At 36.2% G+C, this 24934-nt stretch overlaps 1 protein-coding gene across 1 annotated transcript; it reads left to right on the top strand.

Moving 5' to 3' along the window:
* Positions 1-24552, top strand: ZMYM1 (zinc finger MYM-type containing 1). Its single transcript, XM_030324023.2, is given in 11 exon segments — positions 1-145; positions 7692-7861; positions 9955-10027; positions 10217-10466; positions 16400-16568; positions 16656-16777; positions 16779-16860; positions 19191-19344; positions 20228-20365; positions 20792-20829; positions 21573-24552. Coding segments are annotated over 11 exon segments (3531 nt in total). The 5' UTR covers positions 1-111; the 3' UTR covers positions 23874-24552.
* Positions 24553-24934: the final 382 nt, after the last annotated feature.

Here is a 24934-nt window from a genome sequence, read left to right on the forward strand (position 1 = left end):
TCAAACTTAAAAAAAAAAAAAAAAGACATCATGGAAGTTCTTTTGCAAGTAGACGTGTATACGGAATCTCAACTAAAAGAGATTGAATAGTTACTACAAAAGTTTGACTCGATGAATTGGAATATAAAATCGGGATTAGATGAAGGTGCAGTCTTTATCATTTTATTTCAGTATTTTGCCTTAGTGCACGGGGATTGAGAGTATTTTGGTTTGCATGGATTAGTGTGTGCAATCAGTAACTTCCAGCTTTCTTAGGATGCAATTTCAGCAAGAGTTGGATCACTTTTAACACCTGACAGTAACTTGTATTCCTCATCACAAATATATAAGACAAGAACTTAAAATTTATAACAAGAACTAAAAATAAAATATTTATAACAAAACTATATTAATTTTAGTTTTGACAGGATCAGGATTCAACAGTTTGCGGTTTTTTAAAAGATTTTATTTTTAAGTAATCTCCATACCCAAGGTGGGGCTCAAACTCACAACCCCGAGATCAAGAGTTACATGGTCTACCGACTGAGCCAGCCAGGCACCCTTGTCATTTAACTTGTAGGTTGAAGCAAGAGCATTAGGGAAGTAGATGCCCTTGCTAGAATAATGAATTTGCTTCTGGGATTTTCTGTGAGTGAGCATATAACAGGTCACAATCCAAAAAGGATAGGTGAAAAGCTGTCCTCTTAACTCATCACTGACAAAGCTACAAGGAATTGAGCTGTATTCAGCCAGATGGCAGGAAAAACTATTTTCTGAAGGTCACTTAATCTGGCACAAATTGAGGCTTTGGAAGTCTCTAAAATACTTAACATTTGGTATATTATAGAATTAAGTATATTTCATGATTTTTAAAGTACATTTTTCAAATAATATGAATGAAATGTTTGCTGAACCCCTAAAGCTACTGATTTACAAGAGTTAAGTTCAAGGATTTTGGTGTTCAGGGACCTTTCTGATATGACCCATGTCAGCTTCTCAAATGTTATTTCCTTGCACTAGCACTCTTACTTTTTATCTTTAACAGTAACTCCGCTTCTTACGGTTCCCACGTTTGTCATTTTGCACATGCCGTCTCTATACCTGGAATATACTTTTCATCATCCTTTGTAGACACTTTAAAACCTAGCTCAAATTTTATCTTCTAGAAGATTTCTTCCCTCTTTTCTGCTTTTTACCTTGCATACACTTAAATTGTTGTAATCATACTGTGCTAGCAGTGTATTTATAATAGAGTGTTGGGACATCCTAATCGTTCCTCTAATTCCAGTACCTAAATACTTCATAAATGGTGGCTCCCCATTGCCTGTAGAACTAAGCAAGGACATTTTAGTTTGGCTTGAAAAGCATTTAGCCTTCTGCCTCCAGCTTTTCTTTTTAATGTTTATTTTTGAGAGTGAGAGACACAGAATGTGAGCTGTGGAGCGGCAGATAGAGAGGGAGACACAGAATCCAAAGTAGGTTCCAGGCTCTCAGCTGCCAGCACAGAGACCGGCACAGGGCTCAAACTCACAAGCTGTGAGATCATGACCTGAACCTAAGTCGATGCTTTACCAACCGAGCCACCCAGGCGCCCCTCCAGCTTTTCTATCAAGATAGTAAAAAAGCTTACAGAACACAAGTGAATAAAACAAGTTTTTGCAAAGTGCCATGTATAAAGAAATAGCTATAATGCAAAGAAGTAAAATGTTAGAGTATAACTGCTTCTGGACTCATTCATTAGTCACTTTATTTTTTCTTGTGACCACACCACTAGTAAGTCCTCCAACTTTTTTCTTTTTTGAGATTATTTTAGCTATTCTAGGTTCTGTATACATTGCATATATGTTAGAATTATCTTGCAGCTTCCACAAAAACTGGGACTGATCTGTAGCTCAGTTTGGGGAAAACTGACCTAACAGTATTAAGTCAATCAACAAGCATGCTTTATTTCTCCATTTATTTATATCTTTCTTAATTTCTCTCAGCATTGTTTTGTTTTTCATTGTAGAGATCTTGACATATTTCATTAGATGTATTTGATGTTTTATGATGCTGTAGAAAATGGTTGTTTTAAAATATTTAATTGTTATAGTGAAAAGAAATGATTTTTGAATATTGACCTTCCTAAATTTACTTAATAATTTCAGCAGTTACTTGAAGATCCTTTTGGATCATGACCTGGGCCAAACTCAGATGCGTAACCAACTGAGGCACCCAGGCATCTTGGACTAAATTGTTTCTGACAAGAAAACAACTTTATTCTAATTTTTGTTCTCCTGTATGTTATGTCTTTATTCTTCAGCTGCTTTTAAGATTTTATTTTTAGTTTTCACCAGTGTAACTATAACATACATAGTTGTGTTTCCCTTTTGTATTTACCTCATTTGTGTATTCATAGAGCTTCTTGAATTTGTGTGGTTTGATATTTTTCTTTATCTGGGGGAAATTGTCCAGCCGGTAGTTCTTCAAATATTATATCTGTTGCATTGTCTGTTTTCTCTTTTTCTGGGACTCTGTGTACATCTGTAAATAGATATATTGTCATACTCCGCATGTTACATTTTTTTGTAGTTTTACCCTTTATGCATTAGTCTGAACTACTTTCTACTATTGATATAAAATTTATTAAATTCTTAATTTCCCTATTTTCCAATTCTCAAATTTCCATTAACTCTTTTTTTTTTTTTTTTTTTAATTCCAGGACTCTGCTAAACTTCTCTTTTTCTGTTTTCTCAAATGCGCCAAAGACCTAGCCTGATAATACCAATATTAGCCACCTGTAGGTCTGTTTTATTGTCTTTTTTCTTTTAATTGATTTTCAGTCAGTCTTATTTGGGAGTTTTTGGTTGGGGTGTACCCATACATTTTTACTGTACTGTGAACACTGTGGATGAAAAAATTTAAAGACTAACTGCACTAACTCCAGACAGTGCTGTTTCCTGTAGGCAGGCAGACAGTTCTTACAGATTACATTAATCCTGTTGAGGCTAGTATTAGGCCTTGTTAGGGCTTATTTATTTTTGGTTTGCTTTCTTCTAGGGAGTAGTCTTTTCTCCTGGGTTGTGGTCTGTACTCCTAGCACATGATGCTCCCCTGGAGTCTCAACTGCAAGTCCAGATCTTTACCAAGTCCCCTCTACCTTTGCTGGGCTTAAATTTCAACTTTGTTCTTAGCTCTGCAAAGCTTCTATAATCTCTTTTCAGCTCTTTAGACTCCCAGTTGCTATTTTCTGTTTCATATCTACAGAGTATTGATATGCAGTTTGGAAGTCAGCTAATACGTGGAGGAGGAGGAGGATACTTGTATGCAAATTGGGGGGGTTATTTCTCCTTGGTTCTCACCTCTCCCTTGTGCCTCTAGAGTTCCAACTACTTTGGTGACCCAGAACTCCCAGCTCCTAAGTTCAGTATGCCTGTTTTCTGCTCGGGCTTGTTCCTCTGCCCTGGAAAGTGCCCTCAGGGGCAAAGCCTGTTAATTTTATCATTGTTTTCAGCAGGAGGGTTTATCATACTGAAGACTACTCTGTTTTGCCTAGATTTTTTTTTTTTTTTTTTAAATAAGCAATTTCTACACTCAACCTGGAGCTTGAACTCAGGACTCTGGAGATCAAAAGAGTCACATGCTTTGCTGACTGAGCCAGCCAGGCACCCCTAGATTTATCAGCTTTTTATTTATTTATGTTTTTAATATTCATTTATTTTTAAGAGACTGAGAGAGACAGAGCGTAAGCAGGGGAGGGGCAGAGAGAGAGAGAGATACGAATCCAAAGCAGGCTTTAGGCTCCGAGCTGTCAGAGATCATGACCTGAGCTGAAGTCAGATGCTCAACCGACTGAGCCACCCAGGCACCCCTATCAGCTTTATTTTTAATTCTTACCAATCTGATAAAACTTGGAGCTGAGTTGGTTTAGAAGCTGAGTAGGATTTGAATAGGCAATAATGACTTTACAGGTAGGAGAACAGTATGAGCACAATATAGTGGGGAAGAATTAAAAGATTAAGGGTAAGCAATTTGGAGCATCAAGCTTATATAAGCCGTATTGTACCAATTTTCCAGGAGGAAAGTGCATACATTCTCTGTGGAGGTCTGCTTGTATGTCTAGAAATAACTCCTAATAGCTTGTAATTTCTTTGCAGTCTCCTGTTTTACTTTGAAAATTAATGTGAATTTTGTTTTTTGCTTCATGTTATATTCCTCTTTGGTTTAAATTAAAATGTTTTAATTGGTTATTACCAAGTAGTATTAACCATCAGGAATACGTGCCACATTGATCCTAGTACAATTAATGCTCTTCAACTTATGCAGTTTAGCCCCAGTTGGGGCAGGTGAGAGACTATATTAAAAACAGGTTTTGGGGCACCTGGGTGGCTCAGTTAAGCACCCGACTTCAGCCCAGGTCATGATCCTGCACTTCGTGGGTTTGAGCCCTGTGTCGGACTCTGTGCTGACAGCTTGGAGCCTGTTTTCAGATTCTGTGTCTCCCTCTCTCTCTGCCCCTCCCCTGCTTGTACTCTGTCTCCCCAAAATAAATAAACATTAAAAAAAAAAAAGGTTTCAATGCTTGGCTGGCTCAGTTGGAGGAACATGTGACTTGATTTAAGGGTCATGAGTTTAAGGCCCACGTTGGGTGTAGAGATTACTTAAAAATAAAAGATTTTGGGGGGGCACCTGAGTAGCTCAATCAGTTGAGCATCTGTCTCTTGGGTTCAGCTCAGGTCATGATCTCATGGTTCTTGGATTCATGCCCCACAAACTGGGCTCTGTGCTGAGTATGGAGCCTGCTTGGGAGTCTCTCTCTTATCTGCCCTCCACTGCTTGTGCATATGCTCGCGTGCTCTCTCTCTCTCTCTCTCTCTCTCTCTCGCTGTCTCTTTCTCTCTCTCTCTTTCAAAATAAATAAATAAAACTTTAAAAAAGTCTTTAATTAAAAAAATTTTGGGGGCGCCTGGGTGGCGCAGTCGGTTAAGCGTCCGACTTCAGCCAGGTCACGATCTCGCGGTCCGTGAGTTCGAGCCCCGCGTCAGGCTCTGGGCTGATGGCTCAGAGCCTGGAGCCTGTTTCCGATTCTGTGTCTCCCTCTCTCTCTGCCCCTCCCCCGTTCATGCTCTGTCTCTCTCTGTCCCAAAAATAAATAAACGTTGAAAAAAAAAATTTTTAAGTTTATTTATTTTAGTAATCTGTACACTTAACATGGGCTCAAACTCACAACCCCGAGATGAAGAGTCACATGCTCTGATTGAGCCATCCAGGCACCCCAAAAATAAAATCTTTAAAAAAAAAAGGTTTCTAGGACTTATTTTACATTAATGTGCATCTTGTTGGAAAAGGAAGCACTAGATTTATTATTCATACATGTTTTTTGCTCTTTTTGTTTTTCCAACAGTTCTATACTGTTTTCCCCTGCTTCAGAAACATGTTATAGATTAATTAATTACACTTTCAGGGTGCTTTCCATTATTTTCATATTTGTGTGATGACTGACACATTGGAAGGGATTCCAAGGTGCAAAAGCTCATAGGTGCTTTGTTTTTGTTTTTAATGTTTTATTTTTAATTTTTATTTTTATTTATTTATTAAATTTACAGCCAAATTAGTTAGCATATACTGCAACAATGATTTCAGGAGTAGATTCCTTAATGCCCCTGACCCATTTAGCCCATCCCCCCCCCCACACACCCCCTGCAGTAACCCTCTGTTTGTTCTCCATATTTTTGAGTCTCTTATATTTTGTCCCCCTCCCTGTTTTTATATATTTTTGTTTCTCTTCCCTTATGTTCATCTGTTTTGTCTCTTAAAGTTTCATACGAGTGAAGTCATATCATATTTGTCTTTCTCTGACTGACTAAATTTCACTTAGCATAATACCCTCCAGTTCCATCCACATAGTTGCAAATGGCAAGGTTTCATTCTTTTTGATTGCCGAGTAATACTCCATTGTATATATATACCACATCTTCTTTATCCATTCATCCATTGATGGACATTTGGGCTCTTTCCATACTTTGGCTATTGTCGATAGTGCTGCTATAAACATTGGGGTGCATGTGTCCCTCAGAAACAGCACACCTGTATCTTGTGGATAAATGCCTAGTAGTGCAATTGCTGGGTCATAGGGTAGTTCTATTTTTAGTTTTTTGAGGAACCTCCATACTGTTTTCCAGAGTGGCTATACCAGCTTGCATTCCCATGTTTTATTTATTTTTGAGAGAGAGAGAGAGAGAAACAGAGTGCGAGTGGGAGCGGGGCAGAGAGAGAGGGAGGGAGACACAGAATCTGAAACACGCTCCAGGTTCTGAGCTATCCAGCATAGAGCTGGATGTGGGGCCCGAACTCACCAACCACGAGATCGTGACCTGAACTGAAGTCAGATGCTTAACCGACTGAACTACCCAGGCGCCCCGATAGGTGCTTTGTTTTTAATTTATTTTTAGACTTACCTATTTTCTTTCAGGTGAATGATAGTCTAATAGTTAATTTCCAGTAAGTTTTACTTTGCTGGTATGGGCTGGGCAGAGGCCATAAGAGCTTTTATTTTACTTCACAGTCCTGAAGGATTCATTTAATTCTTTGCTTTGTGATAAGGGATTTTAGTAAAAGCTACCAGAAAAGTGGGGAAAAGATCTCAGATGAGAGAAAAGAAGATACAAGGAACCAGTCTGTCCTTGAAAAAGGAGCCTTGGGACTGAGCAATCAAAAGGCACTTGTGGGGGCACCTGGGTGGCTCAGTCAGCTAAGCATCTGACTCAATTTCAGATCAGGTCATGATCTCATGGTTTTCAGGTTAAGCCCTGTGTCGTGCTCTGTGCTGACAGCATGGAGCCTGCTTGGGATTCTCTCTCTTCCTCTCTCTCTGTCCCTCTCCTGCTCATGCTCTCTCTCTCTCTTTCAAAATAAATAAACATTTTTTAAAAGGCACTTTTAGTTCTTCAAAAGCTGTAAAATGGATTTTTTTTTCAAGTTTATTTTGAGAGACAGTGCAGGCTTGAGCCAGGGAGGGCTAGAGAGAGGGGGAGAGAAAGAATCCCAAGCAGACTCTGCGTCGTCAGCTTGGAACCCAATGTGAGGCTTGAACTCACAAACTGTGAGATTGCAACCTGAGCTGAAATGAAGAGTCCGACACTTAACCGACCGAGTATTTGGATTAACCTTGGATAGAAGACTTTACATTTCCTAAGACTATTTATTTATTTTAATTTTTTTAACGTTTATTTATTTTTGAGACAGAGAGAGACAGAGCATGAATGGGGGAGGGTCAGAGAGAGAGGGAGATACAGAATCCGAAACAGGCTCCAGGCTCTGAGCAGTCAGCACAGAGCCTGATGCGGGGCTCGAACTCACGGACCGTGAGATCATGACCTGAGCTGAAGTCATTCGCTTAAACGACTGAGCCACCCAGGTGCCCCTCCTAAGACTATTTAATAAGTTAAAAGTAAACTTGTGAGTTTGGTGGTTTATGCTATAGTCAGGCCTGGGGGAATAGAAGTGGAGAAGACTAGTCCCAGAAGAAAGCATAGATATGTCTACCAGAAAATTATACAGCAAAGCTATATTGGGGAATAGTGAATGAATGAAGGGAAGAAAACCAGTGTTGGTACTGTGAAGGAACCTTGAGTCCAAGCTGTCTAAAGACCTTTTGTGTTTCCAGAAACCTACCATATTTAAAAGGACTAATTTTAAAATCAGGCTCTCCATTAATTCATATTTTATTTTAGGAACCTGGATACTATTCCCCAAGAAGAAATTCATTAGTTTGGAACTAGTGGATTCCTTTGCAACAGATACTAAGATGAAAGAATCACCGATAGATAGCGAATGTGACAAAGCAGTGGCACCACAACTGGGGCAGCTGGATGAAATTAAGACAGAACCTGACAATGCACAGGTAAGTATTTTACTTTATTTTCTTTTTTCTAGAACAGCGTTTAAGTGTACATTCCAGTTATGCAGATGCTGGTTTATGGGTTTAAAATCTTTCTTTTTCTTTCTTTTTTTGTTTTTTTAAAAATATCTTCTTTATAATTTTTTTTTTAATGTTTATTTTTGAGAGAGACAGAGACAGAATGCAAGTGGGTTACGGGTAGAGAGAGAGGGAGACACAGAATCCAAAGCAAGCTCCAGGCTTTGAGCTCAGTACAGAGTCCGACATGGGGATCAAACTCATGAGCTGTGAGATCATGACCTGAGTTAAAGTCGGACACTCAACGGACTGAGCCACCCAGGCGCCCCTATGGGTTTAAAATCTTAAATCTTGGGGCACCTGGGTGACTCAGCCAGTTAAGCTTCCAACTCTTGATTTTGGCTCAGGTATGATCTCACTGTGAGTTTGAGCCCCACATGTTGGGATTCTCTCTCACCCTTGTTCTCTGCTCCTCTCCTCACTCTCATACATACATGTATGTGTTCTCTCTCTCTCAAAGTAAATAAACTTAGAAAAGAGAATCTTAAATCTTTATCTTCCCTAAAGTAGTTGGTCAAATCATATAAAGTATATTGTGTCAAGTGCCATCACAACTATATGCAAGAATATGATTTGAGAGAAGAATAGATGGTTGGAATTGGGTTTTTGGATTGATACAAGGATTGCCTAGGATATTATGGGCCTAGCTAAGGGTAACACATTTTTCTTTTCATTTTTATTAACTAGAAACCATACGAGTAACTAATTGTATGTTTTTATGCTACTGACTCAATTGAAGTAGTAGAATTAGTACATTTTTAATCCTTAGAATTTTGTATTTTTTTTGTAATTATCTTACCCAAATTAGTTTCATGTTTATTCTTAAACTTTTTTAGATATATCCTAAAAAACCTATAAGTGACAAACTGATTCAAGCTGTGAGTATTCTGTAGTAGGGCCAAATTTTCCTTAGAATGTTTATATATGAACTAGCTGAAATTTCTGATGAAATAAAAAGTAAATTCAGTTTTAATTTCTTTCTTTTTTTTTATTAAAACTTTTTTTTTTTTACATTTGTTTATTTTTAAAAAAATTTTTTTTTCAACATTTATTTATTTTTGGGACAGAGAGAGACAGAGCATGAACGGGGGAGGGGCAGAGAGAGAGGGAGACACAGAATCGGAAACAGGCTCCAGGCTCTGAGCCATCAGCCCAGAGCCTGATGCGGGGCTCGAACTCCCGGACCGCGAGATCGTGACCTGGCTGAAGCCGGACGCTTAACCGACTGCGCCACCCAGGCGCCCCTACATTTGTTTATTTTTGAGAGACAGAGACAGAGCACAATGGGCGGAGGGGCAGAGAGGGAGGGAGACACAGAATCCGAAGCAGGCTCCAGGCTCTGAGCCATCAGCACAGAGCCCGATGCGGGGCTTGAACTTATGAACCGTGAGATCATGACCTGAGCTGAAGTCGGACACTCAACCGACTGAACCACCCAGGCGCCCCCAGTTTTAATTTATTTCTAATATTCAGTTTAGAAATAGCCTAAAGTAAGTCAGTATCAAGTAAGGATATGACTCTCATTGACTTGGTGTCACTGGGGAATGTTGTCCATCTAGGAAGTATCTGTTGCTTCTTCAGTCTATGGACATTCAAACACATAAATCACATTTAGATAGCTTGTCAGCTGCTCTGAAACATCCTCCTCTGTAAGACTTATTTAGGCCAGTCCAACAACTTTTGTGTTGATGGTCTTTATGAAGACAGTTAGCTATTAATGACTGGAACAAGGATGGAAAATAGATGTCATTATTGAGTGTGTCTCCTCTGTTTGTAGTAGCTCCTGAAGGGCTGTGTGAACAAAAACTATTGAAGTCACATCTAGTTATGATTACACATAATGTGATTTATTGGTGTTGTCAGTCAAAGGTCACCAAAAGGAGAGTGTTCACCTATGTACTATGGTTCAGTTTAATTATACAATTCACTGAACAGACTTAAACATAATTTATCATTTTCTATTGAATAACTGCTGGTTTTATACACAGTGTATTCATTATTTTCATCTCTTTTTTTAGGAGTATTGTCAAGCCCAGCAGCCCAAAACTCAGGAGAATGAACTGAAAATAAACACTACATTTTCAGACAGTGGTAATAGAATCACTTTATTCTAAATGTAATAGCCAATTTATTCTGCTTTTTTAGAATATGTTTGAATAGTGTGCATTGTTTGTTTTGGGTTTCACGTCCAGGAGAAGTAACCTCTAAATGAAAATGAAAGAATGCATACTTAATTTTATGTAAATACTAATTTTCTTCCTTCCTGTTTTGTGTTTATAGCTCCACAGTTGACTACAAGCATTCAGCTTTCTCTGACATCATCTGGCATGAATAAAATGCTTCCTTCAGTTTCAACCACAGCTATTCAGGTTTCCTGTTCTGGTTGTAAAAAAATTCTTCAGAAGGGGCAAACTGCTTATCAGAGGAAGGGGTCTACTCAGCTCTTCTGCTCCACGTTTTGCATCACTGAATACATTTCATCTGCCAGTTCACCAGCTCTTCCCAAGAAAACTTGTTCAAACTGCTCAAAGTATATAATTCTAAATTATGCCCACTTTTATTTCCCCTACATAGAGCTCAATCAGTCTTGGTTGTAATTACCTACATTTTCATTTTTTCTGAAGTAGTATCACCTTGATTTAGTGAAAAGAAGCTGCTTCTGCTTTCACTTCCTTTATTAGATTCTTCAGAAATAGTTTTTTTATTGAGAGATTTGCACAAATTAAAACATAGGGAGTTCTAGTTCTCTTCAACTTTAAATAGTGTGACTTCTGAAATTTACTTTTCTTTCTAGTTGAAATTCTCTATAAGTGGGATTATTATATGCCCATTCTATTTTATCATTTAACTGTATAGGATGCACTAACACATTAATCATATAACAGTTTATTTGGATCTTCCAAGGTATAAAATTATATAATGTTTCTCTTGTAATGAAGTTATTTGATTCTTTTGCAAAATCGAATAGTCACAGGTAAACATAAATAGGTAGATATCTTTTCAAGATTTCTGTGAGCTACTGTCGGGGTCTTTATTGCTAACTTTTTTTTTTTAATTTTTACATATGTAAGGCAATTTAGATGCAGAGAAAGGAAGTAGTACTAATTTCATAATGAATTAGTGGAAAATGTCCAGAACTTTGAACTCTACCCTGATATGTAGATCAGTGTGCTTTGAGACTCCTATCATAATATTCTGGTTTGTTAACGCTCATGAAATGCTATTGCTAAATTTTAAATGTTTTTGTTTCAGAATGAAGAAAACACATAGGTCACCAGTTTTGCTTGTAAATACAATAAATTCCTTTCAGATGTCTTATTTTGGAATCAGATTGCCATAATTTGAATCTTGCTTTCTCCATTTATGGTTATATTTTGTAACTTACAGCAGCTGTATTAGTATCATCTGGGAACTTGGTAAATAAAACCACAGAATCTCAGGTCTCACCCAGACCCACTGAATCAGAAATGCTTTTGTCCCCAGATGATACGTATATAATGCTAAAGTTTGAAAAGCACTGAGAACTTCTGTCTTAGTATTCCCATCTGTTTAATTCAATGTACATAAGAATTATGAGCATTAAATAATAGATTTAAGTGATAGAACAATACTGGTATGTAATAAGAACTCAGTAAATGTTAATTATTACTATTACTACTCTCTTAACAAACTTACAAATCCTTTTTATTGGTTGCTTCAGCTCCTTGTTTGGCTGGCACTTTGGTGTTACCCTTTGCTGCAGGTCTTAGACCCTGAAACTGACCTTTCTCTTGTGCTTTTTCAGCCCTTCAATACTGTGTCTTTTTTCTTTTTTGCTAAGGGCTGTAACGCACTTTTCTTCAGTCTGCTTTCTTTCTCTGCAGAAACATAAAACTGGAAGGGACCTTAGAGATCATCCAGTCCAAACATTTTCTTTTGGTTTTGAGGAAACTGAGACCCTCAGAAGTTAAGGTATCATGTTACTATTTTGGCCCATTATACATCTTCAGCACATCTCCCAGGTAGATTGAAAAGGCTGAAACAGGAAAGATATAGTAAGTTCTCTAAGGCAGAGAAATCCAGTATGAGCAAAAACAAGAAACAAGTTTTACTTTCTTTGGAATACAGAATTTTTTTTGATGCAAAATACTATTGTATACGTTGGTGGAAAGGTGGTAGTGCTTAGGCTAGGAGAGTCCATCCATTTTTCAGAGTAACCTGTGCTTGTTTTGAAATTTTTTTTCCTTCACATTTATTAGCATCTTGCATTAATACATAGTTCTCAAGTTTTAGCTAATTATCAGTCCTTGTTGAAGTTTCTTTTATAGCAGTGATTTAAAATCTGTTTTGAGTTATTGCAATCTTTATTCTGTTTTATGAACCAAATGAAAGTTAGCTTTGAAAATGACATTTTAAATTATGTTAGAGAAGACTTCTTTTGAAGAACTGTTGTTTCTGCACCTTAGTATCCCAGGTGGAACCAACCAGAGATCCTGAAAGCAACCAACAGAGTTCAGAATATCCCTGTGCACTAATGCTGTAACACTTATATATATAGGAAAGTTGTTCAGTCCGATGCTTAAGAGTTAGTTTAAGCTAATTGTAGGCACTTTTAAGAAAATTCATTTTTTTATTTTTTATGTATAAGGCCTTAGTAGGTTAGAAACCAGCAATCTAGTATACTGGTAGCAGTAAAAACCAGTAAGCATTTTCAGACTTCATGCTTCTGCTGATGCAGTTTCTTCTGCCTTCCTTTCTATCTGGCTAATTTCTGTCTTAAAGGTCTGCCTCCAATATCTTCACCTTTTGTCTATTCGCACACCATTCCGTCCTCTCTTCCTAACTCCCAACCACTCGGAGTAGTTGTTCCATGGTCTGTGTTTCAGTAGTGTTCATAATTCCCACAATATTAATCATAGCATTAATGTTTTAAAAAATTGATATTGCCCCGGTTAGACTGTGAACCTCTTGAGATTAGGAACCAGATCATACTCCTGTTTATATTCCCGATGCCTAAACACTAGCTGGCACACAGTGAAACCTAGAAAAATTTTTGTCAAATGAAATACAAGGATAGCACAACTCAGATACTGCATTTAGAACTGTATCTAAAACCAGTAAAATGACTGGGGATCATGAAATGAACCTGTTATTTTTGGTACCATTTGTTTAAGAGGCAGAAAGATCATAATACACTAAAAATTTGTAAATGTTGAAGTGTTAAAATAGTGCTGATTTCAGGAGTATTTCATCTGGATAATTATTACACTGAATAATTGATATTCTGAAGGTTCTAAGTAGCCAGATATCTTGGCAGTCCTCAAACATTCTGGTCCCTGGACCCCTTTACACTCTTAAAAATTATTGAAGAGACAGAGAGCTTTAGTTCATAGGTTATATCTACTAATATATACTGTGTTAGAAATTAAAATGGAGAAATTTTTAAGCTCATTATTTAAAAACAGTCATTTAAAAATAGTAACTCAGTGCATGTTGACATAAATAATATTTTTTAAAATTCATTTTAGAGAGAGAGGGGCAGAGAGAATCTCAAGCAGGGTCCATGCTGAGCATAGAGCCTGACGGGCTCAGTCCCACAACCCTGGGATCATGACCTGAGCCAAAATCAACAATCAGACACCCAATTGACTGAGCCCCCCAGATGCCCCTACATAAATAATATTTTTTAATGAAAACTAGCCATATATGTTTTTTAATTTGATGAGAAGAAATGTTAAGAAAAATTTAGTAAGCATGATTTTATTTTGCAAACCACTTTAATGTCTGGCTGAGTTTTCATATCTGCCTTTGTATTCAGTTCATTGGAAAATGTTTTAGCTGAAGTGTGAAAAAAAACTGATCGTACAAATATGTAATTGGAAAAGGGAAGAGTGTTTTAAATAGCCTTTTAGATTTTGTGGTGCTCTTCTGTGACACTCCACCCAAGTATTGTTAAAGGTTATTTGGAATGTAGAATCTGAAACCATATCAAAATTTTTTTGTACTGTTTGGTTAAAATTCATTGGTCTTGTTAGGTTACAATCATTGGTCTGTCTGTACTTTGAATGTTTTTTTTACCCATAAATGAATGATTTTTGTTACCTGGTATAATAATTCGGAAAATAATGGTTCACTGAGTTATGCAGATCTTCTAAATGTTAACATATTTCTTTATGCAATATTTCAAAAATCACATTTGCTAAAAAAAAAAAAAAAAATCACCACCCCCAAAAATAATCCTCATCATCACTACTAATCTCATCAGGAAAGTTTAACTATTGGGAAGCAATCAAATTGGAGGTGGCAGATTTTCCAAAATTCTAATTTTCTTTTTTTTCAGCTTATTTATTTATTTTGAGAGCGAGACAGCACGAGTGGGGGAGGGGCAGAGAGACTCCCAAGCAGGCTCCACACTGTCACCATACAGTCTGATACAGGGCTCAAACTCACGAAACTGTTGAGATCATGACCTGAGCTGAAACCAAGAGTCCGATGCTTAACTGACTTGCTTAGTCAATGGCTTAACCGTACCACCCAGACACCCCCAAAATTCTAATTTTTCTTTTTTTCAATTTTTTTTTTTTTAATTTATCTTGAGAGAGCGTGAAAGGGGGAAAGGCAGGGAGAGAGGGAGACACAGAATCTGAAGCAGGCTCCAGGCTCTGAGTTGTCAGCACAGAGCCCGACACAGGGCTCAAACTCACAAACCATGAGATCATGACCTGAGCTGAAGTCGGACGCTTACCTGAGCCATCCAGGCACCTCTGAAAATTCTAATTTTCAATGAAAGCTCAAATTTTATCATTGGCAATGAATACTGCCAGTTTATCTTGAAGTTGCAGTCTTACTTTATTCATTTTTGAGAAAATATTTACCAGATACTCACTTCTGGATAATAGTTTGTTCTTTCAAGTGAAAATATGTTCCACAAAAAAAGTAGCTACCTTAGGTTGTAACTGTTAACATTCCCACATGAGATATTCTTTGAGGCGGCCATCATACTTTAGTGTGCAGGGGAAGATCTTTATGCCTGTGTCCCATTTCATCACAGAAAACTGAAAAGAGGTTGTCAAGGGTGAAGTTTAATAAAGTAAATTGATTTTTACAGTGAATGTATGGCAGTGAATAACAAATACTAGGACATTTTGGTACAAGTGCCTTAATTTGCCTAAGGCTGTGGCAAACGTTTTTATCCAGCATTTTTTTTCCCTCCCAGCTTATTAAGGTAAAATTCACATAACAAAAAGCCATTGCAGTAATGTTTAGTATACTCAGGGTGTCTAATTCCAAAATATTTCTGTTCTCCAAAGTAAAATGTTCTGTCTCTACCAGTCTGTCTTCTTGCTGGGGATTTATCTTTTCTGGATATTTCATATTAATGGAATCATACAACATATGACCCTTTGTGTCTGGCTTTTAGCATAAGGTTTTCAAGGTTTATCCATGTTATAGCATGTATATCAGTACTTTGTTCTTTTTTTACAGCTGAATAATATTCCACTGTATGGATATATCACAATTTGTTCATCCATTCATTCATTGGCGAACATTTGGGCTGTTTCCATCTTTTAGCTTTTTTTTTTTTTTTACATAAACTCCAGGCCCAACGTGGGGCTTGAACCCACAATCCAGAGATCACATGCTCTACTGATGGAGCCAGCGTGGCACCATCTTTTACCTATTTGAAATAGTGCTGTTAGAAACATGCATGTGTCTATCCTTTTTTAAGTACTCCTTCACTTCTTTGGGGTGCATATCTAGGAGTGGAATTGCAGTGGCCCATTGTTGATTTTACACCATCACTTGAAATGTTAACACAACGAGAAAGACAAATAACATTTTAATATGAAAATAGTTTTGATTTGTGAACCCCTTGAAAGTCTCTGGAGGATCTCTGGAATTTTGTAGACTGTACTTTGATATATTTTGTAGATTCCAAATTTGGTGAGGAATGAATATGTGATTTCTCATCATCATTTTGTTATGACTAGCACTAACTAATACAGACTAGGTAGTCCTCAAAACTACGCTCTCAGATGTGCTTTGTAGTCCCTACTTTAGGGGCACCTGGGTGGCTCAGTTAAGCATCTAACTTGGGCTCAGGTCATGATCTCATAGTTCGTGAGTTCAAGCCCCGCTTCCGGCTCTGCGCTGACAGCTCAGAGCCTGGAGCCTGCTTCAGATTCTGTCTCTCCCTCTCTCTCTGCCCCTCTGCAGCTCATGCTCTTTCTCTCTCAAAAAAAAAATACTACAAAAAAATTTATAGTCCCTACTTTATAGATGAGGGAATTAACATTAGAGAGTATAAATGACTTATCCATCACTACTGAATGTAAGTCCTAGAACTAAATACCAAAGGTTTTCTTATTTCAAGGCTATTACTGCTGCTGCACACTCCTCAAGTAGGTGAAACGGGAGAGGGTTACTTGAGAGTGTGCTTTAACTTATAAAAGTGTTTAATAGTGCCCTTGTTTTTATTTTCAGAGACATTTTAAATCTAAAGGATGTGATCAGTGTCCAGCTGGATGACTCTAGCAAAAATTTTTGCAGCCAGTCTTGTCTTTCATCATATGAAGAAAAAAGAAAAGCATTTGTTGCCATATGTACTAATAACATTTTAACCAAATGCAGCATGTGTCAGAAGACTACTGTTGTAAGTTGCAATTTTTTTTTAAACTTTAGGGATTCTGATTATTTTGCTTAAATATTAGCATTTTTAGTGAATTCTTTTAAATCCTAGATTCAGTATGAAGTAAAATATCAGAATGTGAAACACTGTCTTTGTAGTAATGCCTGTTCTTCACTCTCACTTGAACAGCCTCCTGTGATCTGTTGTGAGAACTGTAGGGCTTACGATCACACTGTCTAGTGTGTTGCATATACTTCCAATGAAAGGCCAGTCCCATTACTTTATTAGTTCAAAGGGTATGACAGCATATAAGCAGGTAAAAATAAAGACCTATTGCATAAGGACCACTCCACTGGAATTTGCATGGGACTAAATGAAAAATCCAAGATTGAGTTCCTTCCATTAGTTTGCTTGTGAGTGGTTCCACTTCAGGAAAATGTGGGGATTAGATTTTAGTACCATTGGGAATAGTTTCAGTTGGCAACACATTGAAGGAGATGAAATGAAAGACTTCTGACAGTTCCTCTTACATAGCAATTCATGATAAATGCTGTATGGAGATTTTCCTAAAATATCTCAGGATGATCATCTGCCTTGAAAAAAAGCCACACAGATAGAAGCTTGTTTATAAACTGAGATTAGAGATAGCAGAAATAACAATAGCCTACTGGTCAGTAAGACTCAACCACAAAGGTGTTTTTAATTCTGTTTTCCTAAACCCTAAGCAAGGTTAAAATGAATCAAGAATGTCACAGGTTTATCTGAATCTGTGAGAAATAATCTTCTATTTCTGTTGGGAGAGCCTTTGGTGGTTGGTTCTGAGAGCAGAGAAGCTGGTTCTACTTTGGTGGACTAATTGAGATTAACACAATTAGTGGTTTGAGCCCCTGTCATGAGGTGGGACTGTTGTCTTGCTTGTTCAGATGATGCTTTGAGACCCAACTCCCTATCTATGTAAATTCTTCCTTAAAAATAAGCAATTGAAGATGGGATTCTCAGCAAGTCTGAACAATTCAAATAGGTCATTTACGAGCCACCTTTTATCTATGGCAGAATGTCCACACCATGAGAGTATCTTGCCTTTGGACCAGAAATGGGAGAATGGAAGGCATGGGAGCCTTCTGAAGGCAAGAAATGCCATTCCATCTTTTCATTCTTTATCAGTCACACTCAATAAATAGGCTTTGTCCTGTTTTTAAGAGCCTGTTTTGAGTACCTAGTTACTCAGCCTATGTGATGGGGTAGGGCTGATTTGGGTAAAGGAGTTGAAAAAGCACCATTTAACACTACACCCTGCATATAAGATATTATTGTAATAGTGATAATGGAGAAAATCCATATTGTTAGTTAAGTGTAATCCAGAATTAGACAAGCAAAAATAATATAAAAACGGGGACAAAACATAAGAGACTCTTAAATACAGATAACAAACTGAGGGTTGCTGGGGGGGTTGTGGGTGGGGGGATGGGCTTAATGGGTAAGGGGGCATTAAAGAAGACACTTGTTGGGATGAGTGCTAGGTGTTACACATACGGGGTGAATCACTGGAGTCTACTCATGAAATCATTATTGCACTATATGCTAACTAACTTGGATGTAAATTAAAAAAAAAAAGATTTAGAAAATTGTTCAAATCTATGAATCTAAAAATGGGGTGACTTTTTTTTAAGTGGATTGTTTTATATAAATATACTTTGACCACATTGTTTCCCCCCCACATCTTCTTAATAGAGTAAATTAATTATTACTTTTCCCATATGAATAATTAACTAACTACAGATGATACATAGTACTATTATTACTTGATGTTAAATATTGATGAATGGTAAGGGGTGTCTCAGTATAAAAAGTCATACTAATAAAGGGTAAAAGAATTTTCAAAGTTAGACTCTGTTTTTTGTTTCATTATTCCTTTGCCAATATCCTGTTCTTTCACAGAAGAAAACCTATATATTTTCAATTGTCTTTGCACTTTATGTCCCCCAAAGCAGTTCTTTTTCACCATTGCCATAGTCCAGGAATGAGGATTCCTCTTTCAGTAGAAACAATAGATGGTGAACCTCAGTTTATATCCTTTACCTTTGTACACTTACTGAATGCACTATATTCTATACATCTTACTGTTTATGTGCTGCCTTCTCATAATATGCTTGCAATTTTTACCATGAAGTTAGCCTAGAAAAACAGTAATTCTCACAGCATGTTATAACTTAATTAAGCACCCTTTTCTGGCTCCTCCTTAGCACAAATAAAAGGCTTCCCTGAGTTTATATCCAAAGTGGAATTGAGAAAAGAGATATAATTTTAAGGCTTTTATTTATGTATCCCGTTGGCTTTGATTGCCTGGATTGAGGAACATTTTCTGTGACCTCCTTCTTCATTGCTTGCGTATATATTACTGCTGCAACTAATATATATCTGAGACATAACACAAATAGTTATATTTTGGATTGATCTATTTCCCTCATTTTAGTCATTGTAATCCGTAGTGCCTTTTTTTCCTGGCTTTTAGGAAAGTGTAAAACAGGGCTTCATCATCATTACTTATTATATTTCAGCTAATAGCAGTAATGGTGGATATGTTTTGCTTGTTAACAATATATATCATATACCGGGAATATGAATATTACTTTAATCTCTAAACAGAAACCAGCCAAAACACTTACATCTGTTCTTTGCAAATCATTGAAGCCCTCAGATGAAATGATTGAGACCACCAATGACTTGGGGAAGACAGACCTTTTCTGTTCTATTAATTGTTTCTCTGCTTACAATAAAGCTAAGATGGAATCTTCTACAGGTAATGTTTATTTAGCAGTTATCAGAGGATTAGAAACTATTGAAGAATATTACTGCTTTCCTTTAATTTATAACCTTGATTTATCTCAAGGTTAAGTTTTTGACTTAAAAATCAAAACAATGCAAAACTTGTTGCAAAAAAAAGTTTCCAGTAGTTTTATGTAAAAGAAAATCTACTTCACCACCAGAGACTTAATATTTATTTATGAAAATCGTTGTATTAGAATATAGAATTTTGTACTCAACCCTGCTTTGTAAAAGCAAGGCTAGTAGTTAGTTACATTTTTTACAGGAAGTAGAGCTAGTTGGAAATAGTTTGAAGTTCACTAGTAGAAAAGCACTAAGTAACCCAGAGCCAACTTTGTATTCCATCAGAGAGCCTCCTATAGAACCATTGGTGCTATTTACATAGATAATAAAGTGAATGATTCTCCTGGGGCTTATACATCATGTAAACTGGCTTATGATGGAAATCTCTGCACTGTTAGCTTAGAAACCAGTCTAGCTCCATTCATGTTGAGGGTTAAGAATCTTGGAGGTGTTAGAAATGATACCCATTAGGAGATTCTACAGGAATCTCTTTTCTCTTCTTTGTGGGTAATTTCATGTAAAGATTTGCTTGAAATTTCAAGCAAATGGTGTATAAAGAACTAAGAAACTGTATGCAAAGATAAAATATACAAAATAATAGAAAATGTAAATTATCAGTTTAAGGTTATTAATGTGTTATCCTAAAGAACCTACCTATTCCTTAGCCTTACTTCATATCCAGCAATACCTTAAGCTATTAGATATTTCCATTGTTTGTTGAAATAACTTGTTATTAAATAATGCTTTCTGATTGATTCTTCCTGGTTTTTGAGAAATCTTCTTATTTTTATCAGTAAATGTTTCCATGGTACATGATGCTTCAACGGGGCTCTTTTCTCCAAAGAAAGATACAACTCCAATTATAAGCAATATAGTGTCACTGGCAGATACTCATGTCTCCCTACCCATCATGAACTCTGATGTCTCACAAGGTAAAATTGATAATAAAGATATTTGACATATACACTGTTTTCCCATCCTTGATGAATCTATCTATTCTAAGTTTGTTTGTTGTTGTTGTTTTAAGTTTTTTAATGTTTGTTTATTTTTGAGAGAGAGAGAGACAGAGTGAGAGCACAAGCAGGGGAGGGACAGAGAAAGATGGAGACACAGATTCCAAAGCAGGCTCCAGGCTCTGAGCTGTCAGCACAGAGCCCAATGCAGGGTTCAAACCCACGAGCCGTGAGATCATTACCTGAGCCAAAGTTAGACGCTTAACCAACTGAGCCATCCAGGCGCCCCTATTCTAAGTTTGTTTTTGTTGTCTGATACGAAATAAGCAATTGTGGTTTATGATGCTATTTTGTAGATTATAGTATAAGATCTTGAATTGATGATACTCTATTTTATTTTAGCAGATACAGTTTCTTCAGTAACAGCAAATGTCATTGTAGATGTAAGTTTTGTTCCTAATATTTTTTGATGCTGTATTTTCTTTGTTAAGTATATTTGTGTGTATATACACACAATTCATATATATACATATATATGACCACATTCATTCCTGTTTCCATCCTAGAACTCAAAAAAGTTGAGCAATAAACATCTTTTGGTATTCATATTCAATTTCCCAAGTCTCAGGTCTGACTTGAAATTATTAAGAATATTTAAACATAAGTATTATTAGTCATAGTTTTTCCTTTGGGTTCTTTATTACCTTTTTCAATACTATAGTCCTATGAGCAATAAAAATTATTTTTATTACAATTACATACCAAAAGATTATTTGAACATTTTTTTTTTTTTAATCTTGAGGGAGAGAGAGAGCATGCATAAGCAAGCAGGGGAGGGGCAGACTGTGAGGGAGAGGGAATCCCAAGCAGGCTCTACGCTGAAGAGGGGCTCGACAGGGGGCTCCAGCTCACGAACCATGAGATCATGACCTGAGCCAAAACCAAGAGTCAGACACTTAACCAACTGAGCCACCCACGCACCCCAAGATTCTTTGAACATTTAGTGTTGAATCTAGATCGCAACTTTACATTATAAATAATTGTTAATGTTTCCCCCTAGTGGAGCTCATGTTGCAACGTGCCTATTCATTTTCTTGTGTTATTAGAATAGATATGTTTGATATTTTAATCATTTGATAACTATTCAAACAAATGTTTTTGTTTTTTTCTCCCAAACATTTCTAAGAGTTTACCCAGTGAATCAAGTACTGGTGTTGCTAATAATAGTGTTGAACAGCCAAGCCTTTCACCATCTTCATCAGTATCCAGTCAGAATGCAGTTGGCTCCAGTGTAGAAGTACAGAAAGATCAAGTGTCAAACCAAGATGCTACATACAATATGAAATCTGTGAAAATAAGTGATGGACTATGTCATCCAAAATTTACATCCAAAGTACTAAAAGTTAAAGATAAATCACGAAGTATTAAGAAATCTTGGTGTTCAAATTTCCAGCATTTGAAAAGCAGTATTAAAAAGGATGTGACATTCTGTTACTCATGCCAGTTGTTCTGCCAAAAAAATTTTAGTTGTGGAGGAGAATCATTAGCAGCCCAAGGAATTTCTAATTGGAAAAAGACTCTGGAAAAATTCAGAAAGCATGAAAAAAGTGAAATGCATTTGAAGTCATTGCAGTTTTGGAGGGAATCCCAGTTTTGTGATGAAGCTGTCAATGATAATTTATCTATTCATTCAAAACAGATGGAAGGAAATAAAAAGTACCTAAAGCTTACAATTGAAAATATTTTATTTCTTGGGAAGCAGAGTTTATCATTAAGGGGAAATGATCAGTCGATTTCAACTGTGAATAAAGGCAATTTTTTAGAATTGTTAGAAATCAGAGCAAAAGATAAAGGAGAGGAAGTATTCCGACTTCTGAATTCACAAGTTGACTTCTATAATAGTACACAAATTCAAAATGATATTATTGAAATAATAAAGACTGAAATACTGCAAGATATTGTGAATGAAATCAATGTCTCCCCAGCTTTTTCAATAATATGTGATGAGACAACTGATAGTGCCACTAAAGAACAGCTTTCCATTTGTGTAAGATACCCACAAAAAATGTCAAAGGCTGTCTTAATAAAAGAAAGATTTTTGGGTTTCATAGATGTTGAAGAGATGACTGGGACTAACTTACATAGAACTATCAAAACTTACCTGCAGCAAATTGGAGTTGATTTGAGTAAAATATGCGGCCAGGCCTATGATAGTACCATGAATTTGAGGGGAAAATTTAATAAAGTTGCAGCAGAATTCAAGAAAGAAGAGCCAAGAGCTTTGTACATACATTGTTATGCCCATTTTTTGGATTTAGCAGTAATTAGGTTTTGTAAAGAAGTAAAAGAACTCCGAATTACTCTAAATACTCTCAGCTCTTTGTTCAACACTATTCATATGTCTGGGGAAATGTCTGCACATTTTCAAAATACTTGTAAACTAAGTCAAAACAAAACATGCAAGAAACATACATCACAATCATGTTGGACAGCCCATGATCGTATGTTACTATCAGTGATCGAGGGTCTTCCAGAGATTATTGAAACACTGGAATTTGTAGCAAGCCATTCTTCAAATACAAGTTTGGCTGATGAATTGAGTGATTTGTTAACATTGGTTTCCAAATTTGAATTTATCTTTTGTTTGAAATTTCTTTATCGAGTGTTAAGTGTTACAGGAATTCTTTCCAAAGAGCTTCAGAGTGAAACCATAGATATTTTTTCATTGTCTTCAAAAATAGAAGCAATTTTGGAATGTTTATCATCTGAAAGAAATGACGTCTATTTCAAAACTATCTGGGATGGAACAGAGGAAATATGTCAAAAAATAACCAGTAAAAGTTTTGAAGTTGAAAGACCTTCTTTTCAGAAAAGAAGAAAAATTCAGAAAACAATAGATCTTGGCAATTCAGATAGTACTTTTTTTCCTACCTCAACAGAAGAACAATATAAAATTAATATTTATTACCAAGGATTGGACACTATATTAAATAATTTAAAATTATGTTTTTCAGAGTTTGATTATTGCAAAATGAAGCAAATTTCAGAACTACTATTTAAATGGAATGAACCATTAAATGAAGTAACAGCCAAACATGTCCAAGAATTTTATAAACTTGATGCAGACATCATCCCAGAACTTAGATTTTATCGGCAATACGCAAAGCTTAACTTTGTCATAGATTATGATTGTATCAACTTCATCAACCTTGGCTATTTGTTTATCCAGCATGGTCTTCACAATAATATTCCTTGCATATCAAAGCTGTTATATATTGCTTTGTCTTGGCCAGTTACTTCAAGTGCCGAAAACTCATTTTCTACACTGCCTCGTCTTAAAACATATTTATGTCATACCATGGGACAAGAGAAGCTTAGTGGCCTAGCCCTAATGGCTATTGAGCAGGAATTGGTAAATAAACTGATGGAACCTGAAAGACTCAGTGGGATTGTGGAAAAGTTTATCCATCCAATGAAAGAGATGTAACACTTGCTAATTTGAGTTTTACCTAAAATAATTTTGTATTTCTGCTGGAATGTTTGTTTTTATTTCAAAATTTTATCTCCTAAGAAAATTTTTTTTTCACCAGAACATGTAACATTCACTTGATTCAAAATTCAAAAACCAGAATGATGTACAGTGAAAAGTCTCCTTCCCTTTTTTTAGTACCCAGTTCTCCCTGTAGTGTTGTCTGTTTCTCAGATATCTCTCTGGAGATATTTTTCATAGATCATACTCTGCAGTGCACACTGTTCTTCAACTTGTCTTTTCCACTTAACATATTTTTGAGATTGTCCCATATCAGTACTTAAAGGGTTTCTTGATTTTTTTTCATAACTGCATAAATTTTCATTGTATGGATGTACCATAATATATTTTAATAGTCCCTAATGACAAACATTTTAATTCTTCACAATATTTTGCCATTATACGTAATGCTGCATTTAATAATGTTACACATAGGTCATATTGCACATGAGTGAGTTAACTCAAAGATAAAATTTTAAATTGGAATTACTAGGTCAGAAAATTTATACATTTTTATTCTTGATAGATAACTGGCAAATTGATTTCTATAAGAATTATGCCATGCATGATGCCACATCACCAACCATGTGTGAGATTGCCTATTTCCTTCAATCTGTATAAACATTGTTCCCAAACATTTTGGTTCTTGCCAGTCTGTTATTAATCCCAGTGGAACTTTGCATTTTCACTTAAGAAGAAGGTTGGGTATCTACTTGACCCATTTATATTTCCTTTTCCTGTGAACTGTCCTGTTTAAATATGACTGTGGTTTTGGTTGACACAAATAGCTAAATGATACAATATAAATTCTTAATCTACTTTATGAAAATATTACTATTTCTTAAATAATCAGAAAGGATCCTTTTTCTCATTATACTTTATAAAAGTTCAGGGGCTAAAGGAAAATGTGTCCCTCAAAGATTTGTAAGAATTTAGTGGTAGATGTATCTGGGCCTAGAATTTTCTTTATTTGTTTTAGGAATATTTCTCTGCCACTTTTCCCTTGCTGTTTCTCATCA

Source organism: Lynx canadensis, chromosome C1, assembly GCF_007474595.2.
Source record: "Lynx canadensis isolate LIC74 chromosome C1, mLynCan4.pri.v2, whole genome shotgun sequence".
NCBI lineage: Eukaryota > Metazoa > Chordata > Mammalia > Carnivora > Felidae > Lynx > Lynx canadensis.